At 36.4% G+C, this 22,347-nt stretch overlaps 1 protein-coding gene across 2 annotated transcripts in view; it reads right to left on the bottom strand.

Annotated features, from left to right (window-relative positions):
- Positions 1-22,347, bottom strand: part of LOC135691276 (ATP-dependent RNA helicase DHX33) — a 24,133-nt gene extending 1,786 nt beyond the window's left edge. Inside the window, exons 1-6 of one of the 2 annotated variants that reach the window (XM_089116068.1) lie at positions 21,370-22,347; positions 20,437-20,525; positions 19,701-19,883; positions 18,292-18,620; positions 14,352-17,796; positions 13,919-14,073 (exon numbers count right to left, since the gene is read on the bottom strand). In XM_089116068.1, the coding sequence (XP_088972194.1) occupies positions 17,131-17,796; positions 18,292-18,620; positions 19,701-19,883; positions 20,437-20,525; positions 21,370-22,205 (2,103 nt within the window). In that variant the 5' untranslated portion in view covers positions 22,206-22,347 and the 3' untranslated portion in view covers positions 13,919-14,073; positions 14,352-17,130. The remainder of the gene's footprint in view (positions 1-13,918; positions 14,074-14,351; positions 17,797-18,291; positions 18,621-19,700; positions 19,884-20,436; positions 20,526-21,369) is intronic. The other variant, XM_065209091.2, reaches the window with a different exon arrangement.

The following is a 22,347-nucleotide window of genomic DNA, read 5'->3' as shown; positions in this document are numbered from 1 at the left end:
TAAAATTTTGAATTTCAGAGCACCCTCCCGTTACTCTCAATCTCTCTCAACATGTTGACTCTAATGATGCCCCAAGCACCCAGAAAGGAAAAGAATTGTTAATACAGGCAGTTGGAAGAACCTCAAACTCAATGGAAATCCAATAAAGGTTACTTGACTTCTTGAACCTCATCCGCTTAGAGCGAACGTTTTCTCTAAACAGTTACATTATACTGTTACAATTATTACGTGACAACTTGACGCAATTTCGTTGCACATGAATGAGGCTACCGGTTGGGATATCTTTTCAAGATGGACGTGGTTTCTTGCTCTTGATACTTTAAGAAGGTCAGCTGAAATTAACAGTGAAGTATCTGTCATCTGGTTGCGATTACTCCGAATGAATGAACACTGCTTCACTAACAAAGGTGATCATAGCTGGGTGCAAGATATAATAAGAAGTTGATTTTAATCATGGCTGCCAATAAAGGGCTTGTAAATTGACACTTAAACAGGGACTCTTTGATTACAGCTATTGGAATTCGTGCTTTCCCACCGATATTATCTTACAAATTTCCTTCAAAACGCTATTAATGAAATATTAAAATTAAGAATTGATACAGAATATTCCCTCCAGGTATACTTTTTTGGGGTTATTCTACGGGGCAAAAGCATTAGACAAGCAAAATGATGACGTCACAAAAATCTTTTTTTAATTTTTTGAATTTGACCACATAAGCAAAAAGAAAATCCTTAAGTATGCATAACCAATCGAATCTATTACAGATTTCCTGAGATCAGAAAGACTCAATTGTTGCTAATGTGTTACTGATGTTCTGACCTGGTGCACAAGTTTAAGAAACAAAGCCAAAATACAGTGGTTTGACGGGAAAGGGCTCGAATTCAGGTTCCTACATCTCGAAAAATCACCATAAAATATGACTGATTATGCACAACGAAGTTGTATCTATTTTCTGAATGGTAGCGTAATGCAGTGGCGTATTTAAGGGGGGCAACTAGGGGTAAATGCCCCTCCTTCAACGAGTTGAAGCAAGTCTGGTGCCCCTTTTTGGAAATTTCGCGCCTCTTTTGAAGAATGAGAATCAGGTGAAAAAGTTTCTGAGACCTAATTTACTTCAAGAATTACCTCGAAGTTATGTTGTTTATTCTGAAAATAGATATGAAATTGTTATGAAATTGTTGTATACAGCGTACTCTCGTTACCAATTTTTGAAAATTTTTCAGCGCCCCTACTACCGACTGCCCCTCCTTCAAATTTGCTCTGGATCCACCCCTGGATAATGATGAATTCCTTTATAAAGAAAAAACATGTTTACTTAAAGGTAAACTTTCGTATACAACTGAGTAGCTAGAACTGCAAAGTATATCTCATCGCATATGCTTACTCATGCACTATGACGCGCGCACGAAAAATCTAACTATTCTTATAGCTTCATCCACTAGCTGTATCTTTTAACGCCAGCATTTTAAGTTAATATTCCAATATCTTGGATTTTTCCATAACCCTGAATTTTAGATATCTTGGAGCCTAACCTGTGGGTAACACAATCTTATCAAACCCATTTGCGCTCTCCATTCTGGAACCATGATGACGTGGTTAGGTATTTGAAATGAAATTAATAACAATTTCATCATAATTTGGTTCTTGTCTATCTACCTATTTTGTCTATTGAAAATGTGACTTACAGTACTTATTTTATTAGTCCAAGGTGGTTTTGCAGATAAGATATTTGAGTGAATGAACACTGACGTTTAAACAGTAATAATACTGTGCATGCTAAGATTTGTGACGCTCAGCGTATCACCATCATAAGTCCTCCAAAACACAATATTTTATAGCAAGGTAATATTTTACATAAGTAGATTTCTAGAGCTGTAAATCTTAACAAATCTGAGTTATCTTTTGATACATGGTCAAATTGGCAAAATTGGAAGCGTAGCTTAGTGAATGCCTAAATTACTTACTAGTGCGCTTGTGTTGGTTGCAAGAGTCTTCTAAAACCTAGTAATAGTAAATGACTCTTATCACTTCCTACACGCACTCTCTCCTATAAGTCTTTGTGGATATCCTTGCCAAATTCTTTCATTATCCATGTCCGATAACGTACCAATCAAACCCTTTTCTTCTGACAGGTATTACATTCGTAGAACAGACAAACAACTATCTTCCTTTACTGTGACGTTGACAACAAATGTAGCTATAAAAGCCTTTTAAATTAATGAAAATCTCAACTAAATGTCCCGCCTGATTTTGAGAACAATTTCTACCAAAATGAGAACTGACTATACTGGTTGTATTCTTTCAACTAATGCAAGTATTAAAAAGTTGTTTTCAAATGTTCAAGAAAGCATTTTTGGCTTTTGTAGATATGTTTTGAGGAACCATGGTTGTTTTCGATTTCTCTCTTCTAATAAATAGGAAGGCCAAACCATGGAGCCAATTAAAAAGCCGTCTTTTATCTACAGTCAAATAGGATTACAGAAAATATGGTTAATAACATGATGTATTAGTTGCTATTTGGCTTTCGAGAAAAGAACAGAAAGAACTGTTTCAGTCAAAGCGATCTTTCAGTCAAAGAGTTTAATATATTGCAAAGAAAAGTCATATCCATTTAAGAAATGAAAGAAAAGATCTTTGACTGGTGAGATTACTGCCAATCTCATTGTCTCTACTGGAGAATCTCCTGTTTCAAAGAAAAACTTGTCTTTCGTTACTGACGTAGGGTAACATGTTTGTAAAAACATTTGGCTCAAATATTGGACAATGAAAAATATCCCTGAAAGGAATAAAGTTGTCTTTTTATCAAAGCAACAAAGCATCATTCTTAATGTTTCGAAGGCTCCACAAATACTGTCTTTAGAAGAGGAAAAAAACCGCGGGTACGAGTTATGAAAGCTTTTTATCCGAAGTAAGGCTTTCTTACCATTGCCTTCGATAATTATAAATATTTGGACTATAGCGAATACATTTTAAGGAAGTTTAAACTAGCATTGCCTGAACTCATCTTGCTAAATCTTTTTACGAATGCGTTTTCGGGGGAGCGTCTGCATCCACGCCCCTCCTCTGGTTACAATGAGAGCAAGATGTGCCAGGATTTTTTGTAATGATATTTGATGGAATCATGGGTATAAATTTTCACCCAAAAGGTATTTTTCTAGGAATATTAGTTTGTTTATTAGACTGTTCTCTTTGAAATCAAGAGAAACTACAGATTATAAGCTTATATTGGTAAAAATCAGAATTATGTTTGGTACTTTGACATACATCCTGGCAGGGAACCAATGGTCTCATATTGCGCAAAGCAACACCCAATGGCAAGCACAATTTCCCTTGATAATCAAGCATCCCCACAACACCAACACTAATAGGTACAAAACAGACACAATTTACAATACATCAATCGCTGTTTTGTTATCATTTGACAGAATTATGTACTGGCTAAAAACAAATCTTTTGTTCTGTCGATTTCTGAAAAAGTTTAAATGCATCATGCTGCAGATAATAAGGCGCTCTATCAAAAGGTGTTCTTTTATCACCGCTTTTCCTGAGAAAATTGACAGAAAATAAAGAATAAACAGAGCCACAAATTTTCGCAAATGCCAAATTTCACCAATGATGTTCGGCCACGTGGAGGGAAAGCGCATTAGAAGAGGACCGAAAGTTAGATGGTCAGACAACATCAAGGAATTGGTGAATGCTCCTTTAGCGGATTACATTCGCCAAGCACAAAACAGAGGCTTGTAGAACGTAGCCGTCAAGGAATGCACAAGCAGTCAAGAAAATGGTTGAATGAACGACGATGAATGTTCATCGCAAATGTTGGCATTCAGTAAACTGGGCCGGTTTTCAATAAATATCTAACTTGACGTAAAAACTTTAGAAGAACCTAAAACCATTATAGAACGTGTTTCTTAATCTCAATTCATCTAAGTTGAATTCAAATCATTTTTTACCACAACTGCCCCAAATTTCGTCACAAACCTTTTTCCACCACAAATGTATTCAGCCCTTATTAAAAAACTGACGAACTTATCTTTTGTTATGTATGGAATAAATTATAAATCCAATGAACGTGTAATTGAATTTCATAGCATCAAATTAAAATAATTTTCAGTTAAATGGCGCAACACATTGATTTTAGCTCTCAATGTTTTCTGCCGGAAATTATTTTGACGCTCAACGTATTCGGAAACCTTTTTTGTAGTAAGAGCATTCATAAATAATAAATTTTATGGGTTATGTATTAGGTTTGATAACTTGAATTTTAGAGGACGTTCATCAGAAGTTATATTCCTTAAAACCATAAAAGCGCCATTCAGAGCTCTGGATGCCTACTGAATTCTATTCTCGTTTTGTTTTCAAGGTTGCAATTAAATGAAGACTTTCCAAGCATACCTATCTTGTTCCATGAGAAGCTCATTGAGTCAAACGCAGTGGCTGCACTGCGGTATTAGAAAGAGTGAACACTTTGACAGAATAAGAGTGATAGAATATGTGCAAAACATGCTGTGACGAGACACTTGATTTCTGAGACGATACCGATACCCACAAAGGATAATCTACCATGCTGACCCAGTCAGAATTGTCATTTAGTCAGAATAACATGCAAATGAATTATAGCGGTAGGGCAGGCCTGCATTTTAAGTGATTATGCAACACAAAAATGCTATTTCAAGATTGCAACTGCTTTTGCAGTAAGCACTTGGGGCAGATTCCGAAGTTTGCTGGCGTCTATTTAAGATCGAAAATGGCTGTTTATCTTTTAGGGCTAATGTGGCCTCATTCTACTCAATAATAGACAAACGCTGATGCCAGACTTCATTTACATTTCATGGCTTACTTAATCGTAAACCAGGAAAAAGTATTTAAGTGGCTGCACTCGTTTGAAGGGTAACAGTCAACATTCCTTTCCCCTAATGAAGAAAATTCGTCTATACATCTGTATGGTTTATTTGAGATATGCGATATGCTAGTATAGATAAACAATTAACGGAGAAAGAGTTTCTTAATGATTAGTTAACTTTGAACAGGTTCTTATGTGATAGAAATTTTGCTGCATTAGCTTTAAAGGGTTTGGACTAAGTGTCAGGATTTCCAGTTGTTTAAACTTTCAGAAATAGCATTTTAGCTTTTTATTGGTCGTATCGTGAAAAGACTGTTTACTTTTCAACTTTGCTGTTGATTCCTGATAGAAGCTCATGTCAAGTTGAAGTATGGAGAAATTCGTTCTGGGAAAAGCGCTCTTAGATGTAAATGATGGAATTCAAAATCAGATGATCCCAACCAGACCATAACTTTTTAGATTCGAGATGAAATACCAGCTAAATGCCAGAATATTTTTAAAGTGAAGTGAAGAGAACAATTGATGCAATTCTTCACATAACTAGTCAATTATTGATACTCTTTATTAAGTTTAGGCTTTTTGCAAACAAGTAGCTACAAGACAAAGCTTGATAGAAAGCCACGGTGACACGTAACGAGCCTTCTGTTTGATAGTGATTATCGTTATGGCCAGACTGTTAGCTTTACCATAGCTGCGTTCAAAGGATACTTCTTCCCTGGATTCTGTTGGCAATTTAGGTCACTATTACTGCCACTTATAACTTGAATGTGCTTCTATAACTGCATTTTTCCTTTCTTTGTTAATCTGCTCACGATAAACATAAGACTTTATACAAAAACCTTACCCAGAACATACGTCATAGCCTACAAGTCAAGCTGACGTATACGTTTACGTGACGTAGATCTATCATGAAGAGGACTTTAATCATATTCCTCTCAGACGTGAGCAGTTAAATAAATAAAGGAACTTTTTGGGTAGTAACCGAATATAGGTATTAAGATTATGAGCTAAAGTATTAAGAGTCCGAAAGTAGACCAGTGCAAAATCTTCTATGCTGATTAATGACAATGTACTAATCTAGACAGATAAGCTGCTAACCGAAATTTGCTAAGTTGAAATGAATATGATCGTACGAGGTCATTGCGGCGGAGCTGTCGATTGGGTTGCAGTAGCATTAAAGCGAGGCAAGGATGACAATCAAAATGCAGCCCTCTGATCAAAACTGCATATTTTGGAATTGAAACACTGTGCGTATGAAGTCTCGATAAATGGTTAAAGGTTACAGCATTACCCGTACTTACCAAGAATGCGATAGAGGACTGAATTTCTACAAGTTCTGTATAAAGTCTTTTTTCAGAAAGCTTACTTTTATTACGTACTTAGCAGATTAGACAGAATGTAGTACATTTTATGTTAAATGCTGTATGCCTTCTCTATTGTAACCTATTAAGCGAATAATGGAAATCCAACAAGGATCCATCATAGGCCTTTTGCTTTTAACATTTTCATAAGCATTCTACTTCATTCGTGTTTTGGGAATTTGGAGACCTGCAACTTCAGCATGACCTTAAAAAGTAGCAAACAACTGAAATATATCTCGGCAAAATACAGTTTTAATCAACATTTTCTTTAGGCATAGAAAAAAACAAATTTATGCTATAATATAGTTTTATAATAACCAATAACAACAGCTTGTCAAAAACGGGATATTTTTGGCCCAATATATGGTAGATGTAACAGATTTTCAAAGGTTATTCGTGATGATTGATATTAAATCATTTAACTAAATCATCTAAATCATTCTATTCATACAATTATATCATTAGATCCTTTCATACAATTGTTTGCAATTAGTGCCAAAACTGACGCGTCAAATAAACTGAAAATTAACGCAAAAGACAAAGGCGCTTTCAAGATAAAGATATACAATTCTTGTTGTTGTTGGAGCTCTACTATCTTAACCCTAGAGAACATATTCGCCACAGTGATGACGATGAGGTAAGGTGTTTGCAAGGAAATTTTTACCGAAATTTATCAAAAAATTCGAAAGAAACAGTTAATAATCAGAGTGAAATATTTTTGTCCCGTATTCTTAAGCAAGCATTTGTTGGCGATTGGGTCTCTTCCTGTCCCTCATAAATCGATTGCTATCTCTCTGCTGGTTTGCCAAATATTAAAAGCTGCAGTTGCAAATATTGCATTTTGAAATTGTTCTTTACCTTAACAATGAATAACTGAATTTTGGCTGTTCGAGTATTCCTTTGAAAATCAACAAGATAAAAATGACAGCCTTACCATAGACAAAAAACATTGCATAGATATTGATTAATGTATGTTCCCGAAAATGCAAAGTAATACCAAAGCAAAAAAAATGTATATAGCTGCATATAGGCTTAAAGCAGTTCCAAGGCCCGTAAACGCAAGTTTTTTTGCAGAAGCGGATCCATACTTGTCTGGAATTTTTAGAGGTACAAATTACGCCGTTTAAGTTAACTGTCCATTATAAATGATCCTACTGACAAACTAATGATTTTGTGAACCATTGAAGATTTACCGACCAATTCATGAAAAATTGGGAGGGGGTATCACACCCCCTACATCCCACACTAGCTACGCCCCTATTCATACCAGGATGAAAGACTCCAATACAGGTCTGAGGGACATGTTACTTTAGCTGATCATAAAATGACTGTACTTAAACAGAAGACAGAATATATGATAGTTTGCTTGTATCAGTCCTGATTGCGATCGCCATTTGCCTTTTAAGTGGGCTGATGATTTTGAAGGTTTAAAATTTCGTATAATATCAGCTGTTCAGATAAAATAGGATTTATCTTAACTGTTAAATAGATAATCTTTATCCAATTTGAATGTGTGCCCTTTCCATTCATAAAAGAAAAAGATCTCTTTCCAGTAGTGTGATGAGCATAAAATAAAAGTTGTGATTCATACGGTAAATCTTGGAGTAATGAAGTTTAGCCTGACCAAGTTAAAATTAACGCTCCCTTTTATTAACGTTTCTCTGTTAGCCATTCCAAGGATTCGAAACCGGTACAAATAGGATTCGTATCTCGGAACTGTATAGAAAAACAATACATTTACCAGCCCCCCGTTATTCAACCAAAAGAAAGTGCAAACCAAATTGAGTTTTGCTGTGTGGTCTTCATTTGCTCTTTTCCATACTCAACTTACTTTAATTACTAATCAAAGACCATTGACTTCTTCAAACACCTCTTAGAATGAATGCAATGAATAGTTCTGCCTCTTTAAATTCCTTGCTACTTTTCTGAACTCATCTTTTATTCTGAACACCTCTTAATGGCGATACCCGGCAGCCGGAATACCTAAGTTTATAAAGAATAGCCCTTCAGCTGTAACAAAAATTCCTTCAATGATCTTTTCTCTACTTTATATTCAAATCCAGGGCCGCCGAGAGGGGAGCAAGTGGGCAAACTGCCCCAGGGTCTAAAGGTTTTTGGGGCCTCGTAAAGTAATGAATCCCACTTCAAGAATGGAATTAATCAAATGTAGCAAAAGCATTTCTAAAACTAGGAAAACGTTTTAAACGATTGCAAGAAAATGTCTGCAAGAAATATTCAAAAATGCATTTTAAGCTAATCTGAAGGGCGTGGTCACAAAACTTTTCTACTCTCGGTGGCCCTGCTCATATTTCCAGTTTTAGTAAGACATTGTATGATTAAAAAAATGGATAAACAATTGCGACCTGACTGACTTTTCACTTTTACTGTACTGCAGATATGTTGGCTATGGTAATGATATCACTGATTCTGTTTCGAAATTAAAACTGATATAGTGTTTACGTCAATGGAAAAAAAACCTGGCTCTTTGGCCTATGTCCTGTTTGGTAAAATTCTAACGTAGAAAATTCATTATATCTTTTAGTAGAGTAGTACTCAAGCCAAAAGTCTGGCGTGCATAAAATCTAACTAAAACGAATTTCAAATTAAAGCTCGGCAAAATGAATATTTTGCTTTAATTTTGATAACGTTGCGTAAACAACGAAGAAAAGTATCATCTAATTGTGGCTAGATAGAAAGCTTTGATAAGAGTAAAAACGTATTTAAATTAATTCAATGTGGGCATCAGAATTCAAAAAGTCATTATGAAAATGCATTTCTGTAATTGTTTCATTGTATTCATAATAACTTTGGAGACGTGTTTTATGTGATTAGGGTATTTCAACAAAACTGAACTTTACTCTCGGTTTTAATCAACTATATGAAATGTCTGATATAAACAAAAAGAAGGAAGATAAGTATAAATCCTTTCAAAAGACGTTATCTGCTTGTGGACTGCGGAAGATATCACGTAAGCTTATAAATGTTTGGGCAGAATACTTAATCCATTAAGGCAGACATCTTACACCAGCAATATTTCTCTCTCTTTGCTGGTGATGAAAAGCAACATCATGTTATTTCAAAAATCATCCTGCAACGATAAGCACTAAGCAAGGATCAGACTTGCGATGGCTCCGTTGGGAATTAACAAAATTACTCTATTTGATTTAAAGAGAAACGACTGAAACCAAATACCAGTGTAACTGTATTTGGCTATTTTGAGTTAGCGACAAATCTGAATATAAGATACAGTTTAGCAGATTCTTAAATGTGATGTTGGAGCACAGTTATGGTGGCAATAGTTAAATTTTGTAATCGTTGAAGACTTTTCCACGTTTACCAACTGTAAAACCAGGAAAACAGTACTCCTTGATAACGGCATTTTGCTCTACGTATTTTCCTTTAAAGGCTCCTGCACAACCGGCATGCTTTGCGACTTTATTTTCAAAACCGGCCTAATGTCGTACTGCATGAAAATACAAAAAACAAATAATTTCTGAAGACAGCTGCCGCTAAGCATGCCGGTTGCGCAAGAGCCAAACTCAATGACCATTTTACAAACGCTAATAACTACAAAACGGCTAAAGATATGAAAAAATGACAACAGATTCGTTTTCAGGAGGTCTGATTTCATTGTAAACGGGAATAAAAATTTTGGGCTGGAGTGGCCCTTTAAGGACTATACATGATCTGTGATTGTGTCAATATCCTCGTGGTGAGACATCCTTAGAACGTAAGATTCAAATTCAGTTTTCATTCGGAGCATGCAAGAGAGTTACAATCACATCGTTTCATTTGTGTTGCATTGCTGTCTGTGTTGAGGTTGGTTGGGAAGTGACTAAACAGATTATTCCAACTGGAAACTCATGAAAGGACACGAGAATACCTTAAATATCTTCGAGAAAGCACAAAATTCGTTTTCCTAGTTAACTAAGAGTGATAGATTTGTCGAGAGAGTTAACCAGACTGTTGAATGTGGCTTTGTACTGGTAAATTTAGATGACTTGGAAAACACCGAATATATTCATCATTTCATGCTGCTTATGAATAAAAATTTCAATTTGTCTGGTTTTAACCTTTTAACAACAGTATCAAACTTAGTTAAGTCTTTATAGCCTCCGCCCAACTTAATTTGCATATTTACAAGGATTACAGTTTCCGTAAGCAGCTTATTAAGACCATGCATCATTTATAAAGCTTAAAATTCAATATAACAAATTCTGTTTAACTATAAGAGTTGCCTGCATAAAAGCAGAAAGGGGGCTATATCTACTGTAAATTTGTTTTTACTCGATACGATTCCGTGACAATATCTGAAACATTCAGAAGCAAAGCCGTGAAAGACTGCTCACAACAGAAGATTTCATAACAATTGTAGTTTAACCCAAGATGATTTCTTGTCTGTCCATATACGACATATGAAATTTCTTCGTTTTCAAAGAAAGCATGTTTTTTTCACTTTAGGTCAAGAACTTTTGGGAGCAGCGTCATCTAGACATATAGTCTAGACTAAGTCTGTGTATTGGATTTCCAAAACAAGCATTTTTCCTGGTATTCTCAAAGATGTAACTTTGAAAAATTTACTAGCGAACAGTTGAATTACTAAGCACTTACTTGTGCACACTGGACTCATAGCTCAAGAACCTGAAACCTGAGACATAAAAAAATACAAGTACCCCCTAACTTTCAAAATGCTCCTTTTTTTAGAAGCACTACCGTTAGAATAATTTGAAAAATGCCTCTTGTGCCTCTCCAACATTGAATTGGTTCTGGCATTGAGGGCACGCATCCAGCATCTGAATATCAGCATTTTTTATAGGGAGAGCTCAAACTTTTGATAACCATTACGTACCATACTGCTACAGAAAACCAAGCAAACTATATAAGCAAGCGAAGCTTAGAAGAAAAAATAACTGCCACAATTCTGACTGGAAATGTAACTCCAGTTTATGTGCGAAATTTCAGAAAAATCAGATACTCGTAATGGTCATCCAGGCAGACTTTGATTAACAAAGAATTTAGTCTCTAGAAATGTTTTTCATATGACACTGCAGAAATAAAAATAATTAGCTTCCGGCTGTTCTGGTAATCTTTTTTCTGAAAATCGACCAAAAACTTTGAATATATACAGAAAGAAGGCCGGTCGATAACCCCAAACTTCGTGCGGATTATTTTGTCAATCAATCTGAAATCAAGAAAAATTCCTCGACTAAAAAGCGAATCGCAAAACATTATTGATGCCAAAAAAGCTTTTGACATTCAAAAAGTGGTTTGCAATCTTGAAGAAGTATAATCGGACAGCGTGCGGATTTCCAGGTATTGAAGAAGTGGGTGGTGGGAGGTCTTGTGAGTGGTTTCGACACTAAATAGGATAGGTGGAGGATTCGAGATGGATTTTTGGAGGATTTGTGGAGGATTTGTCGAGGATTTCATAGAGAATTCGTGGAGGATTTGTGGAGAATTTCATAGAGGATTCGTGGAGGTTTTATGGACGATTCATGGAGAAGAGGGGGTCTTAAAGGAGGAGGACATTTTCTGCTGAGTTGAGAAGAAGGATAGAAATTTCCAAGCGATACTCTTGGCAGGTAAAGGGGTGACTTTCGTTATTGCAATATTGATCGAAAATGTGGTCAGTGGGGCGTCGTTGTTCTTCAAGTGACGTATGGACTTATTTCGTGACAAGAAGTATTTAAACTTTAATGTATCTTTTTACAGCCCTTTCCCCCAGGGTCAATGTTGGGTGAGATGATTGCAGAATGAGTGGGATACACGCTGGTTCAACCAGCCCAAAATCAAAATGCTAGCCAAGACTCTTTGTTTACTTCGAAGACTTCGAAATCTAAGAAGAAGAAGGATCGTGGTTAACCTCCCAAGAAGACTCATAGAAATTGCAAATTCCTGCATCGCTTTAATACTTGATTACATAAAGTAGCCCGAAAGCCGCTTTATTTTGAAATGAGAAAATGATGGTTCTGTTGATAGTTTACTCGCAAAATTCTCTGCAACGTATCATTGCACATCAAAGGCCCCTATTTATTTAAAGTTATTTGCAAGTAAACTAAAAGCCCAAAACTATTTTTGCCTGTCGCTATCTTTTCTTCATCAGTGTTGTATTAATCCTGTTTGCTGAGGACCAGGATTCTAATAAGGAAAGCAAAAACATTTGCGATAAACCATACATGCTCGAGAATTGACAAGGAATTGAACACAACAAGAGACTGGTTTTGTCTTAAGGATATATCCCCCTTGCCATTCGCAACATTTTGACTTTATAGATTCTCCGAGGGAAAAATAACTGTTACGAGTTTTCTAAAAATCAAAGCGAATCGATCAGAAAAGGAGGCGCACCCAAATTTGTCTAAGGACGTGAAATGGGAGAGTCCTTTCCAGGCGTCATCTGCTCGTTCGCGTTCTTTGTAAACATTGATTAGGCATTTTTACTGTTGTTTCCATAAGCTAAACGGCATCAATAATCAGTGAATGGAAAGAGAGGGAGGGGAGTAACATAGGGCTTTCGGAGCCATTTCTAGCTATATCACCGTTTGATTGATCAGCTATCGAGGGTACCTTCTAGTTCACGTACCCCTATGGTCAGACTACTATCAAACTGTTCTATTCGAAAACGACATTATATGTACCGGGAAGTAAGAGAACTTGGCAGAAATATGGGAAAGGTTGGGGTGCATCTTTGACATGAATCGGAAAATGTATCAGAAAAAAAGCTTGTTGACATGGGCAGAAAAAGTTCACACCATATTGCAGCTTCTAGAAATTTACTTCCCTTGAAATTCACTCCTCATTCTTAAAATGCTCCATTTTTGCCACTGCAGAGGTGAGACAATAAGCAAAAGAGATTTCGTGATGCAAAGCTTTGCTTTAACAAGATTTCTACCGCAATACCCACGTGGATAAACCATGTCGTCAAAAACGCTTAAAACCGCAAAGACATTCCCACATTCGCTGCAGAATAATACGAAATAATACTATCAAGGTCTTGACATCATTAACTTTAGGCCGAATCCCTTTCAGTGCTGGTGCATGGCAACATAAGCTGGAAATTAGAAGCAAAGCAAAGTTTGATGCATTCATCTAATGCAAATATGGAATTTGGCAAAAATCAATCTTCGCCCTTTTTAACTTCCAGCATAAGACGGTTAATAGGATCTGTATTTAAAAAAACTAAATCAATCTGATACAAATCAATAACAAGAGACATCAAAAAAGTTGAAGGCATTGACCCCCTCGCCCCCTGCTCCATTTGGGGCGGGGGTTAGCAATCAACCTACAGTCTACACGCTTTTGAAGGCACTAGCAATGATTGCACTTGATCAATGAAATAAAGTATTAATGATTGGTGCTGGAAAAAGGAGGGGGAAGGGTGAGAGAGGTGCACAATCGATCTTTTCATGCCTGAAAGGAAACGTGCGTATAGATGGCAGGACAGGTACCACTGATATTTAACAATTAAAGATGCAGTTTATAATATATAATTTTGATTTTAAGCCGAGTTTATTTTGAGGAAATGAGATTCAAATAGACCTTAGCACCAGTCAGAAAAATTTGTTTATTTCCCTCAATTTCTTGTCTATCTAGAATTGCTTTATCAAATTTTGTTATATTGAAGTACTACCAATAGCCAATCACAAATGGCAATGATCCAGAAAAGGAAGTTTGCGATTCCAAATAAACATTCAAATGTAATAACATTTTGCCAACCTCAGGAATTCCCCATGAAGATAACGTTTCCAATTCCAATTATATATCGTTCAAAAAATGTTATTGTGCAGATAGCAGCTGTCGACGTCTCCTTTATCGATTGGCCTCAGGTCACTTTTGTTTAGTCTCGCAAGCTTTTTCGCTGTGCCTAAAAACTGTGAACAAATGTTTACCCTCTGCTTCAATAGCCCCAGCACCAAGGCAATAATGTTGTTTACAAAAAGAGCTAAAAGTAATTTTCATCTTGTTAAAAAGTATGGAATATATCAGAGAACCTGCCTACTAAAAATTTGTGGATCAGCCTCAAAAAGTATAGCCTTTATGCAACAACCTTACGTTTTATGCGTGATTTAACGATCACAAAAAAAACGAGAACGCAAATTCACTGAGAAAAAGGCAAGAAAAAGATAAAATATTAGCAAAACAGTATTACCTTGAAAAGGTGGCTCTTTAGTCAAACTTCGTAACAACAGAATGCAACAACAGAATCTGAGAAGAATTATGATCGGCTTTGAGTGAATTCTCAGCGAAAACTGAAGCTAGCCATTCATCGGACGGTTACAAGAAGCTTGGCATTGTCAGCTGTCTATGAACTGTGTCAGATCATTAAAAACAGAAACGAAATAAAACAGGCTATATACCTTAATCCTATTTAAAACATGCTTTCGTTATCTTTTTTGAAAACCTTGAGAAAAAAATTCGGGCACTAAGTCTCCGGTTTAGCCTCTTGCCTCTACACAATTGTTAAGCATAAACTATTGTCTTTTTTCAAAATTCTGGGGTTAAGTTTTACCCACCATTGAGGATCTCATTATCACTGCGACTAGAAACTGCATGCATAGATGACAATGAGAACCAACTAATGATAAATAGAACCTCAATGTTTAACGATATCGATCTCAATGTCGATCTTCAATTACTGACTTTCAACTGAGTGTTAAAGTGGCTGGGCCTAAAAAGGGGCAATGACCGGGTAATTTCCAATAAGATACTTGACAAGTATCTTTTTTCTATCTTTTGCCCTTCAACGTTGAAATTCACAGCGTGGACCCTTGTCTCTTGAAAAGCAGACAACCTCAGCTTTCAGATACCCGATATGGATACAAGTTTCAGGCGCAAGGCAAACATACTCTGCGTTTCTTCTATTGGAGACATAAGTAATCTTGTAAGCACTATTAATTACCCAAAGCTGATTTATTCTTGTTAACACGAGAATCTATTTAGACGGATTTGAAAGTAACTACAGGATTTCCGTTTTGAACATAGCAAATGGAATTCTTTCATGTTAAAACGCAAGGCAATCCATTTAGAAATCTCGATGAGCATTTATCTTGTCTCTTTTTCCACAAAGATGATCAAACTTCATTTGCAGCTTTACGAAATGAACTGGTTTCGGTTTGGACGACTTTGGAGAGGACAAAACGTGCCATGCCTTGCTACATAAGAAAGAATAAAATTATTGTAACCATTATCATTCACTGGGTCTGCACTCAGGGTCTCTCATATGCTGCTCAATACTGACGCAAATATAAAGTCTTTAAGATTCAAAATCTACTTATCCTTAATGGATTCATAGATAAGACCAGAACACATTCTTGTGGCTTTCCATGTCGATAATTGGGCCTAGGCCCAACTTATGATGCTCAATCTTTTATCTAATGTAAAAAAGTCACATTACAACACTGCAGATCTTTGCAGGTAGTATTATAGTGACAGAAATCTGGCAGAAACTGATTCTTTTAAACACAGATATCTTTGTAGTTTATATAAACGATACGGTGACAATTCTGCAACAAACATAGATTGCTATAAAAATGGCATTGCTAATATCAAAATTATTCAAACAGCAAAGACATTTAAACCCGTAGGAGTGCAGGATAAGATTTAACATGTGACGTAACACATGACACAAGAGACGACGGAGTAGCTAAAGTGTCACCAGCAGTACATGAGGCTGACGCCCTATGAATGTGAATGAAAGTACGACATCTAAATTTCCATTCATAGCGGTACGGATAATCTACGCGGTCGACCCTTGATCAAACTCAGTCACGTAATCTAGCTGCTTCAGCTTCGAAAGTGAAAATACAGGTATCCCTGGAAAAAGAGGAACAACACAACCTCAAGCAAGGGACCTCATCATAGGCCTATACGACCTAGGAACGTGAGATCAGAGTAGTACTTCATTGAGTATAGAGACCATTTACAGTGCATATATCTTCTAACAGGAGTACGCGAAACAGAGGCTGTATGCACGATTCAAGTTAGAACGAATATAAAATGACAAGAACAGTTAATGACTTATGTTTTATGTGCGAGCACGTAAAACGGGTTCAAATAATAATGAACTTTTTATCTCAAAGTATTTCAAAAACACTCTTCTTAGTATAAAAGACATAGCAGGATAACGATAAATTTTTGCTCTAGAGAAAGCAAGCGGCAGGCTTTCGTAATACATATTAAGGCTTTCAAGACGAACCATTACAATACAAAAAATATATGATTCTTGCGCTTAATGATAGAAAAGGTATTAAGGCTCAGAACTGTATCTGACCTGTTTATCAGATCCCCCCCCCCCCAGACCTGTTTATATCCACCTAACGATGTGCCTGTAACGAAAAAAGCACCAGTGAGCAAATCTAGCAGTCAATAGGGATCTGTTAAAAACTGAAAACATCATCATTGAACATCACTGTTTTCATGGAGAACGTTATTGAAAATATCTGTTACCTTGAATAATTCCGTTTGTTCAAAATTCCGACAGACTTTGGAGCACCGCTTGCGGGAAACATTGCCTTGAGAATACAAGCAGGCACAAGTAGAGCTTGTTCAAGGGACAGTGGTGGAAAAATGTGGGGGAGAATAATTATTTTCATTGAAGTACAATCTTCATTCTTTTGTGACAAGTCTTAAGTCCTAATTCGTTAGAATGATGAAACCTTAAAAAGTAGGCTTTTGTGCTTTTCATTAACCGTAAGCTGTAGCCCCCATCATTATCAAACGATCCCTCCATCCTTGCCGCTGAAATCCGTCTCTGGCTTATAGAATAATTATTCAACGCAAAAACCTCTCACTGCGCGCCGTTCACGAAACACAGCCTAAAACAGCTACGTACAGGTTACTTAATTGATAGATTATAATCTTCTTTTATGAATAAAAAGCAGAAGAAATGTAAAAGACATGATTACATTAATTAAACTTTATGGAATATATTAACTAGAAACGGACTGGGGAAGCAGTTTCTGATTACGAAAATACCTTGGGCAAGCATCTATCAGCCACTGCGGGTCCACTACACTTAAATTTCTCATGTAGCACTTCGAAGTCTTAACGAGCTCCGTATAAACAACGTAGGCAGCCTTACAACGAAACAAGGCTGATGAGGGGTGGATGCTGACTGGCTGTTTTTGAACTACAGTCTGATAAGTACCATCTCTTTGCAACTCCGCACAGCAAGTAAAGAGCCCCGCAGCTAAAGACCGTCTAAGTTTGGTGAAGTCCTTCCCACAGCTGGTCAATTGTATGTCTAGTCTTTGACAAAGTTCCCGCAGCTGGCTGCGAATATTGTGAACAGTTTTCATTGCCCTTGTGTTTATGAAATGCTCCATGCACCAATCAGGGTTGCCTTTCACGTGTTTATGGGCTTTAAATATGTTAAGCAAACTCACGTGGTCACCCTCTGAAGAAAGAAACTTTTGTCGCACTCTGTTTACTTCATCTCTTTTATCAGATGGCGAATATGTAATGGATTCGACCGACAGCACGGCAACGATTGTTAACATCTCTTCCGTGCAACCTTCTCCGCGTGCAGTCAGTATACATTTGGCAAACTTTGGGTCTAACGGGAAGTTAGCCATAATTTTTCCAGTTTCTGTTAACTGTTCAAAAATGATTGTATTAGTGACTTAACAGCTCTCTATAAAAGGGCTTTATGCATAAACAGTTGTGTGAGGAAAGAAGGAAAGGTGAATTGTGTTGAAGGCTAATTGCTATTTGTACCAACGAATATGAAAATGCTGACTTGAAGAAAGTTTTACGGGATTCTATGCTTTCTTTAATAAAATGATATCATGGTGACTCGCTGTTGTAGAAGAAAGACAACAGTTCAAGAAGCACCAGAAAAAAGGCAAGCATAACTGGAGAGATCTACTTCTCACTGAAATCATGGTAATACTGACATGACAGGCCAGGTTTGCCCTTCAGCCATACATTTATTTTCCAAAAAACTTTTGAAACTTACAGGTAAACATGAACACCTCCAGGCTTTCACTGTGAAGAGAACGCCCATTGTCTTTTTCTTGTCAATTCGGTTAAAAAAGCTTTTCAGAAAATTGCCAAAATTGAACCTCAAAGATAACTGAAGACACACTAACCTTTTCAGTTTGAGCAGATTCCACTGCCCCAAGTAAAACCAGTTCTTCAATAGCATTTTGAATTGCCATTGTTGATGGTGGATCCATGAAATCAAAAGATGACAAATCAGAAATGCCCATTGCAAGTAAATTGAGAACAACACTTGATAAATTGGATCTTTTTATTTCTGGCACTGAGGATTGGGCAAGGGCTTTAAAAGAATCTTCTGTATACAGTCGATAGCAAATACCAGGGCACTCACGGCCAGCTCTACCAGCTCTTTGTCGTGCCTGAGCTTTTGATACAGGCTCTCTTATTAGCATATCCAATCCATTTTGAGGGTTGTAACCTGCATAAATAGAAAGGCAAGCTTTCTAAACACAACTGGTATGAAGTTAGTACATCAATTTACCAGCCTTCATTGAAGTGAATTTTAAATCTTACAAAGACAACCAAGGATCCAGTTAAACAGAAAAATTCAATTCAATTTGCATACTAAAATTATACAAGCAGTTAAAAAAATATCAAAAACCAATTTCTTATATGTTATACACTGTTTTAAATTTTTTATACGTCTTGCAAACAGGGATGAATATATAGCAACTTCATTTTATCAATGTGCTTTCCCATGATAGTACTAGCTGTGATCCTGAAATATTTTATCTCGTTTGAAACTAAGTGGATGAAACTAATAGCTGGGATATTCCATATTAAGTGTACCAAGCTAATAATGAAGCCCTAATGTATTTTCACGATAAATTGCATGCATAGGGGCTTCATAAAGAAAGCTCACTACCACAATTTTATGGTTCTAGGTCAAATTGTTTCCAAGAAATGGCAGGGGAAAAAATTGCAAAGTTTCGAAAATTAGGGGCATTCAGAACATTAGGGTCATTAGATTTTGACTCTGAAATTTTCTGAATCAATTTTGTAATGACCAGGGGCTTTTTGGTAAAAAAATTATCAAAATAAAAGTTGCCCTTTGGATGTGGTCAACAATTGAAATCTTGGTGTACTGTTTGTGTAAGCAAAATTGAGAGTAAACATGTTCTCGCCTTTTTCTGCTTTTTTCAAACTTGAGAAACAGAAATTTTGTGTTTTTATCCAGAATAGGAACAACAAGAGCTTTCATTTGATACTAAACATTTTGGTCCCAGGTGCTACAGCACAGAAGCCAAGAGAGTCTGGGTGTGGTCTGAATGCTCCTGATTTCGGAAATTTTGCAATTTTTCACTTGTCATAACTCTAAAACAAGTTGACCTAGAACCCTGAAATTTTAATTTTGAGATTTCCTTATGAAGCCTTACATCTATGCGAATTATCAGAAAAATCAATGAGGGTCTACATCAAATTTAAGGGAAAAAATAGAATATTAACTTTTACTGATTGTTACTGGTCTGAATATATCTAAATCAGAGTAATAGAGTACCTTTGACTTTTACCATCCCAGTGTCAATGACATATTTCACCCCAGGAATTGTTATTGAAGTCTCTGCAATGTTTGTTGCAAGAATAATCTTCCTGTGACCTGGTTTAGTTTTTTCAAATACCTTCATTTGCAAACCTGGTGGAAGTGCAGCAAACAATGGGCAAACAGTGATCTTCTGAAAATCTGTAAAAACCATAATTAGAACTGGTGAGCCATTAAGTGAAACAGCGTATGAAATTGTGATTTGCAGTACAAACCAGGACAATCTGAGCATACAACTACATTCAAGAAATTGTACATACAGAAACTGCTGGGTCTGACCTCTTTTCCCTTTCAGATCCAAAAAAGTTGCTTGTTCATTTCCTGCATATTGGGCCCTCATATGAATACACCTTACAAAATCCCAATTGAGAAAGTGAAGGAAGCATTTTTGTTTGAGTCAAGTAACAAACTTTATGGTCTATTCAAAAGCCAAGGTTGCCCATGAAGAACAAATGTTTTTTATTCATTTCTTATACAAAGTTACTCATAAAAAAGGATAAAAATAGGATAACAGACTTTAGATAAAGGATGCAAGTAGACTAATAGATTATCAATAAGACTGTCAAGCCTCTGCTGCCATCACTTGATAGAGAAGCAACTGAAAATTCTAAGGCACAAAGTGTAATCCAAACTGAGCTAATCTTGAAATGAAAAGGTGTTTACCAAAAATTCTGGATTGGTTTTTTTTACTTACTCTGGTCCAGCTGACTAGAGCAGTCAATTAAAAGCTTGGATAGGGACTCAATTTCCTCTTGTCCAGTTAGGAACACCAAAATATCATCTCTGAAACAAAAAATATAAAAATAGCAATTGAATGAAATCACTTTTCCTTGAAGCTAATCAAGGCTGAATTGACATCACGAGAACAAAAATGAGATACATAGTTAGATTAGATACAAGGATGGGAAAACAAGCAAGCATGGAAGATTTGCTCCCAGGAAATTTTTCACATCACTGCAAGAAATCGTGATCAACAAGAATTTTTTCATACCGTTCAAGAAAAAAATTATAGAGCATATGCTAATTTTTGTGAAAGTATATATAATCAAGGATATAATTTCAGTGGTTAATTTTTTGGAAATATGACAATAAAAAATTTACAATGCAAGCTTTATAAATTGAAGAAGATAACCTCTAGACAGAGATAACTGCTGTGAAAATTAGGTTAAACACCACTCAATATCATTTAATTTCTGCTATGACATTTCAGAAGCTCAAAAAGGGTTTCATTTCGCATGCGATATGTCTTTCTCTTTAGAAAGATTAAAATAGAAATTGAACAAATATATGAATGGCCTTTTCTGACAAATCATCTTGAGCCTAGGGTGGAATCAATGTGAAGCTCTTGCCGGATATACCCCAAATAAACAATAGAAAGAGAACAGAAAACAGTTGGTCTATGCCAGCTATCTCCAGCATAAGCTACATGGATTCCACAATGTCTTGACATGCTCTATTGGTACATAGGCTTAAACTTTATAAGAGACCATAGCCAAGTTTAATAATGTACCAGGTCACCTAGCATCTAAAATTGTTTACAAAGTGAAAACTATTCAACTTTCAATGAGGGTGAATGCAAGAAAAGAAGTACGGAACAATTCTTTGTATACAATGGTTTTGTACTAACCCAAATCCGTGTTGCTGGTGAATTTGCAATGTAGAAACAAGAGCTGAATGAATATAATCTGTTTGCTGGTCGACAGCATACATCATTCTGATTGGGTGCCGCCGTCCTTCGACATATAGTACTTTTGCATTATTGAAATATTGTGCAAAATGCTCAGCCTCCAAAGTTGCAGACATGATTATGATCTTCAGTTTGTTGATTTTATTCTCTTTGCGTAGCTTTTGGGCTTGTTTTACCACCCCAAACAAGACATCTGTATGTATTGTTCTCTCATGTGCCTCATCTAGAATAATTATGCTATATTTCTTAAGCAGTGGATCGGCAATAGCTTCACGAAGCAATATTCCATCAGTCATATACTTAATTTTCGTTCTAGGGCCACTATGTTCTTCGAACCTGACAGTAAAACCAACAAGACTTCCTAATGAAACTCCCATTTCTTTGGCTACCCTGTCAGCTATGGATATTGCTGCTACCCTCCTTGGCTGTGTGCAACCAATCACTCCAGAATTTGCAAACCCTGCCTCGAACAAATATTGAGGCACTTGGGTCGTTTTCCCACTACCAGTTTCACTCATAATTATTACATTTTCATTCCTTTGCACCTCTGAAATTAGTTGTTTTTTACCAAAATAAATTGGCAATCGTCGCCTTTCTTCTTTCAATTTTCTCTTAGCATGTTCAAGACGCTGCCTGTCATGAACATGACCATTGACTTTGAGCCCATCCGTGGAGTTGTTATTGGGCCTAGCAACGATTGTTCCAACATTCTGACTATCTAGTCGTGTCTTTTTTGGAGCTGGCTCCCCGTTGATATTTTCAGGATTCTTTGTCATCCTTTTAGCGAACAGAAAGTTAACATTTGGTACAACGTTCTTACATTGAAGGTAAATGCCGTTATGATGTTGAGTGTTCTGCAAGCTCTCCCGCCAGCCTACAGGCCCCACGATGTAGCAGCAGCAACAGCAACCAAAAAGC

The sequence above is a fragment of the Rhopilema esculentum genome, chromosome 4, assembly GCF_057945365.1.
Source record: "Rhopilema esculentum isolate cy_ngs chromosome 4, ASM5794536v1, whole genome shotgun sequence".
Classification (NCBI taxonomy): Eukaryota; Metazoa; Cnidaria; class Scyphozoa; order Rhizostomeae; family Rhizostomatidae; genus Rhopilema; species Rhopilema esculentum.
Note: the sequence above shows the minus strand (reverse complement) of the source record. Positions and strands in the feature narration are given on the sequence as shown.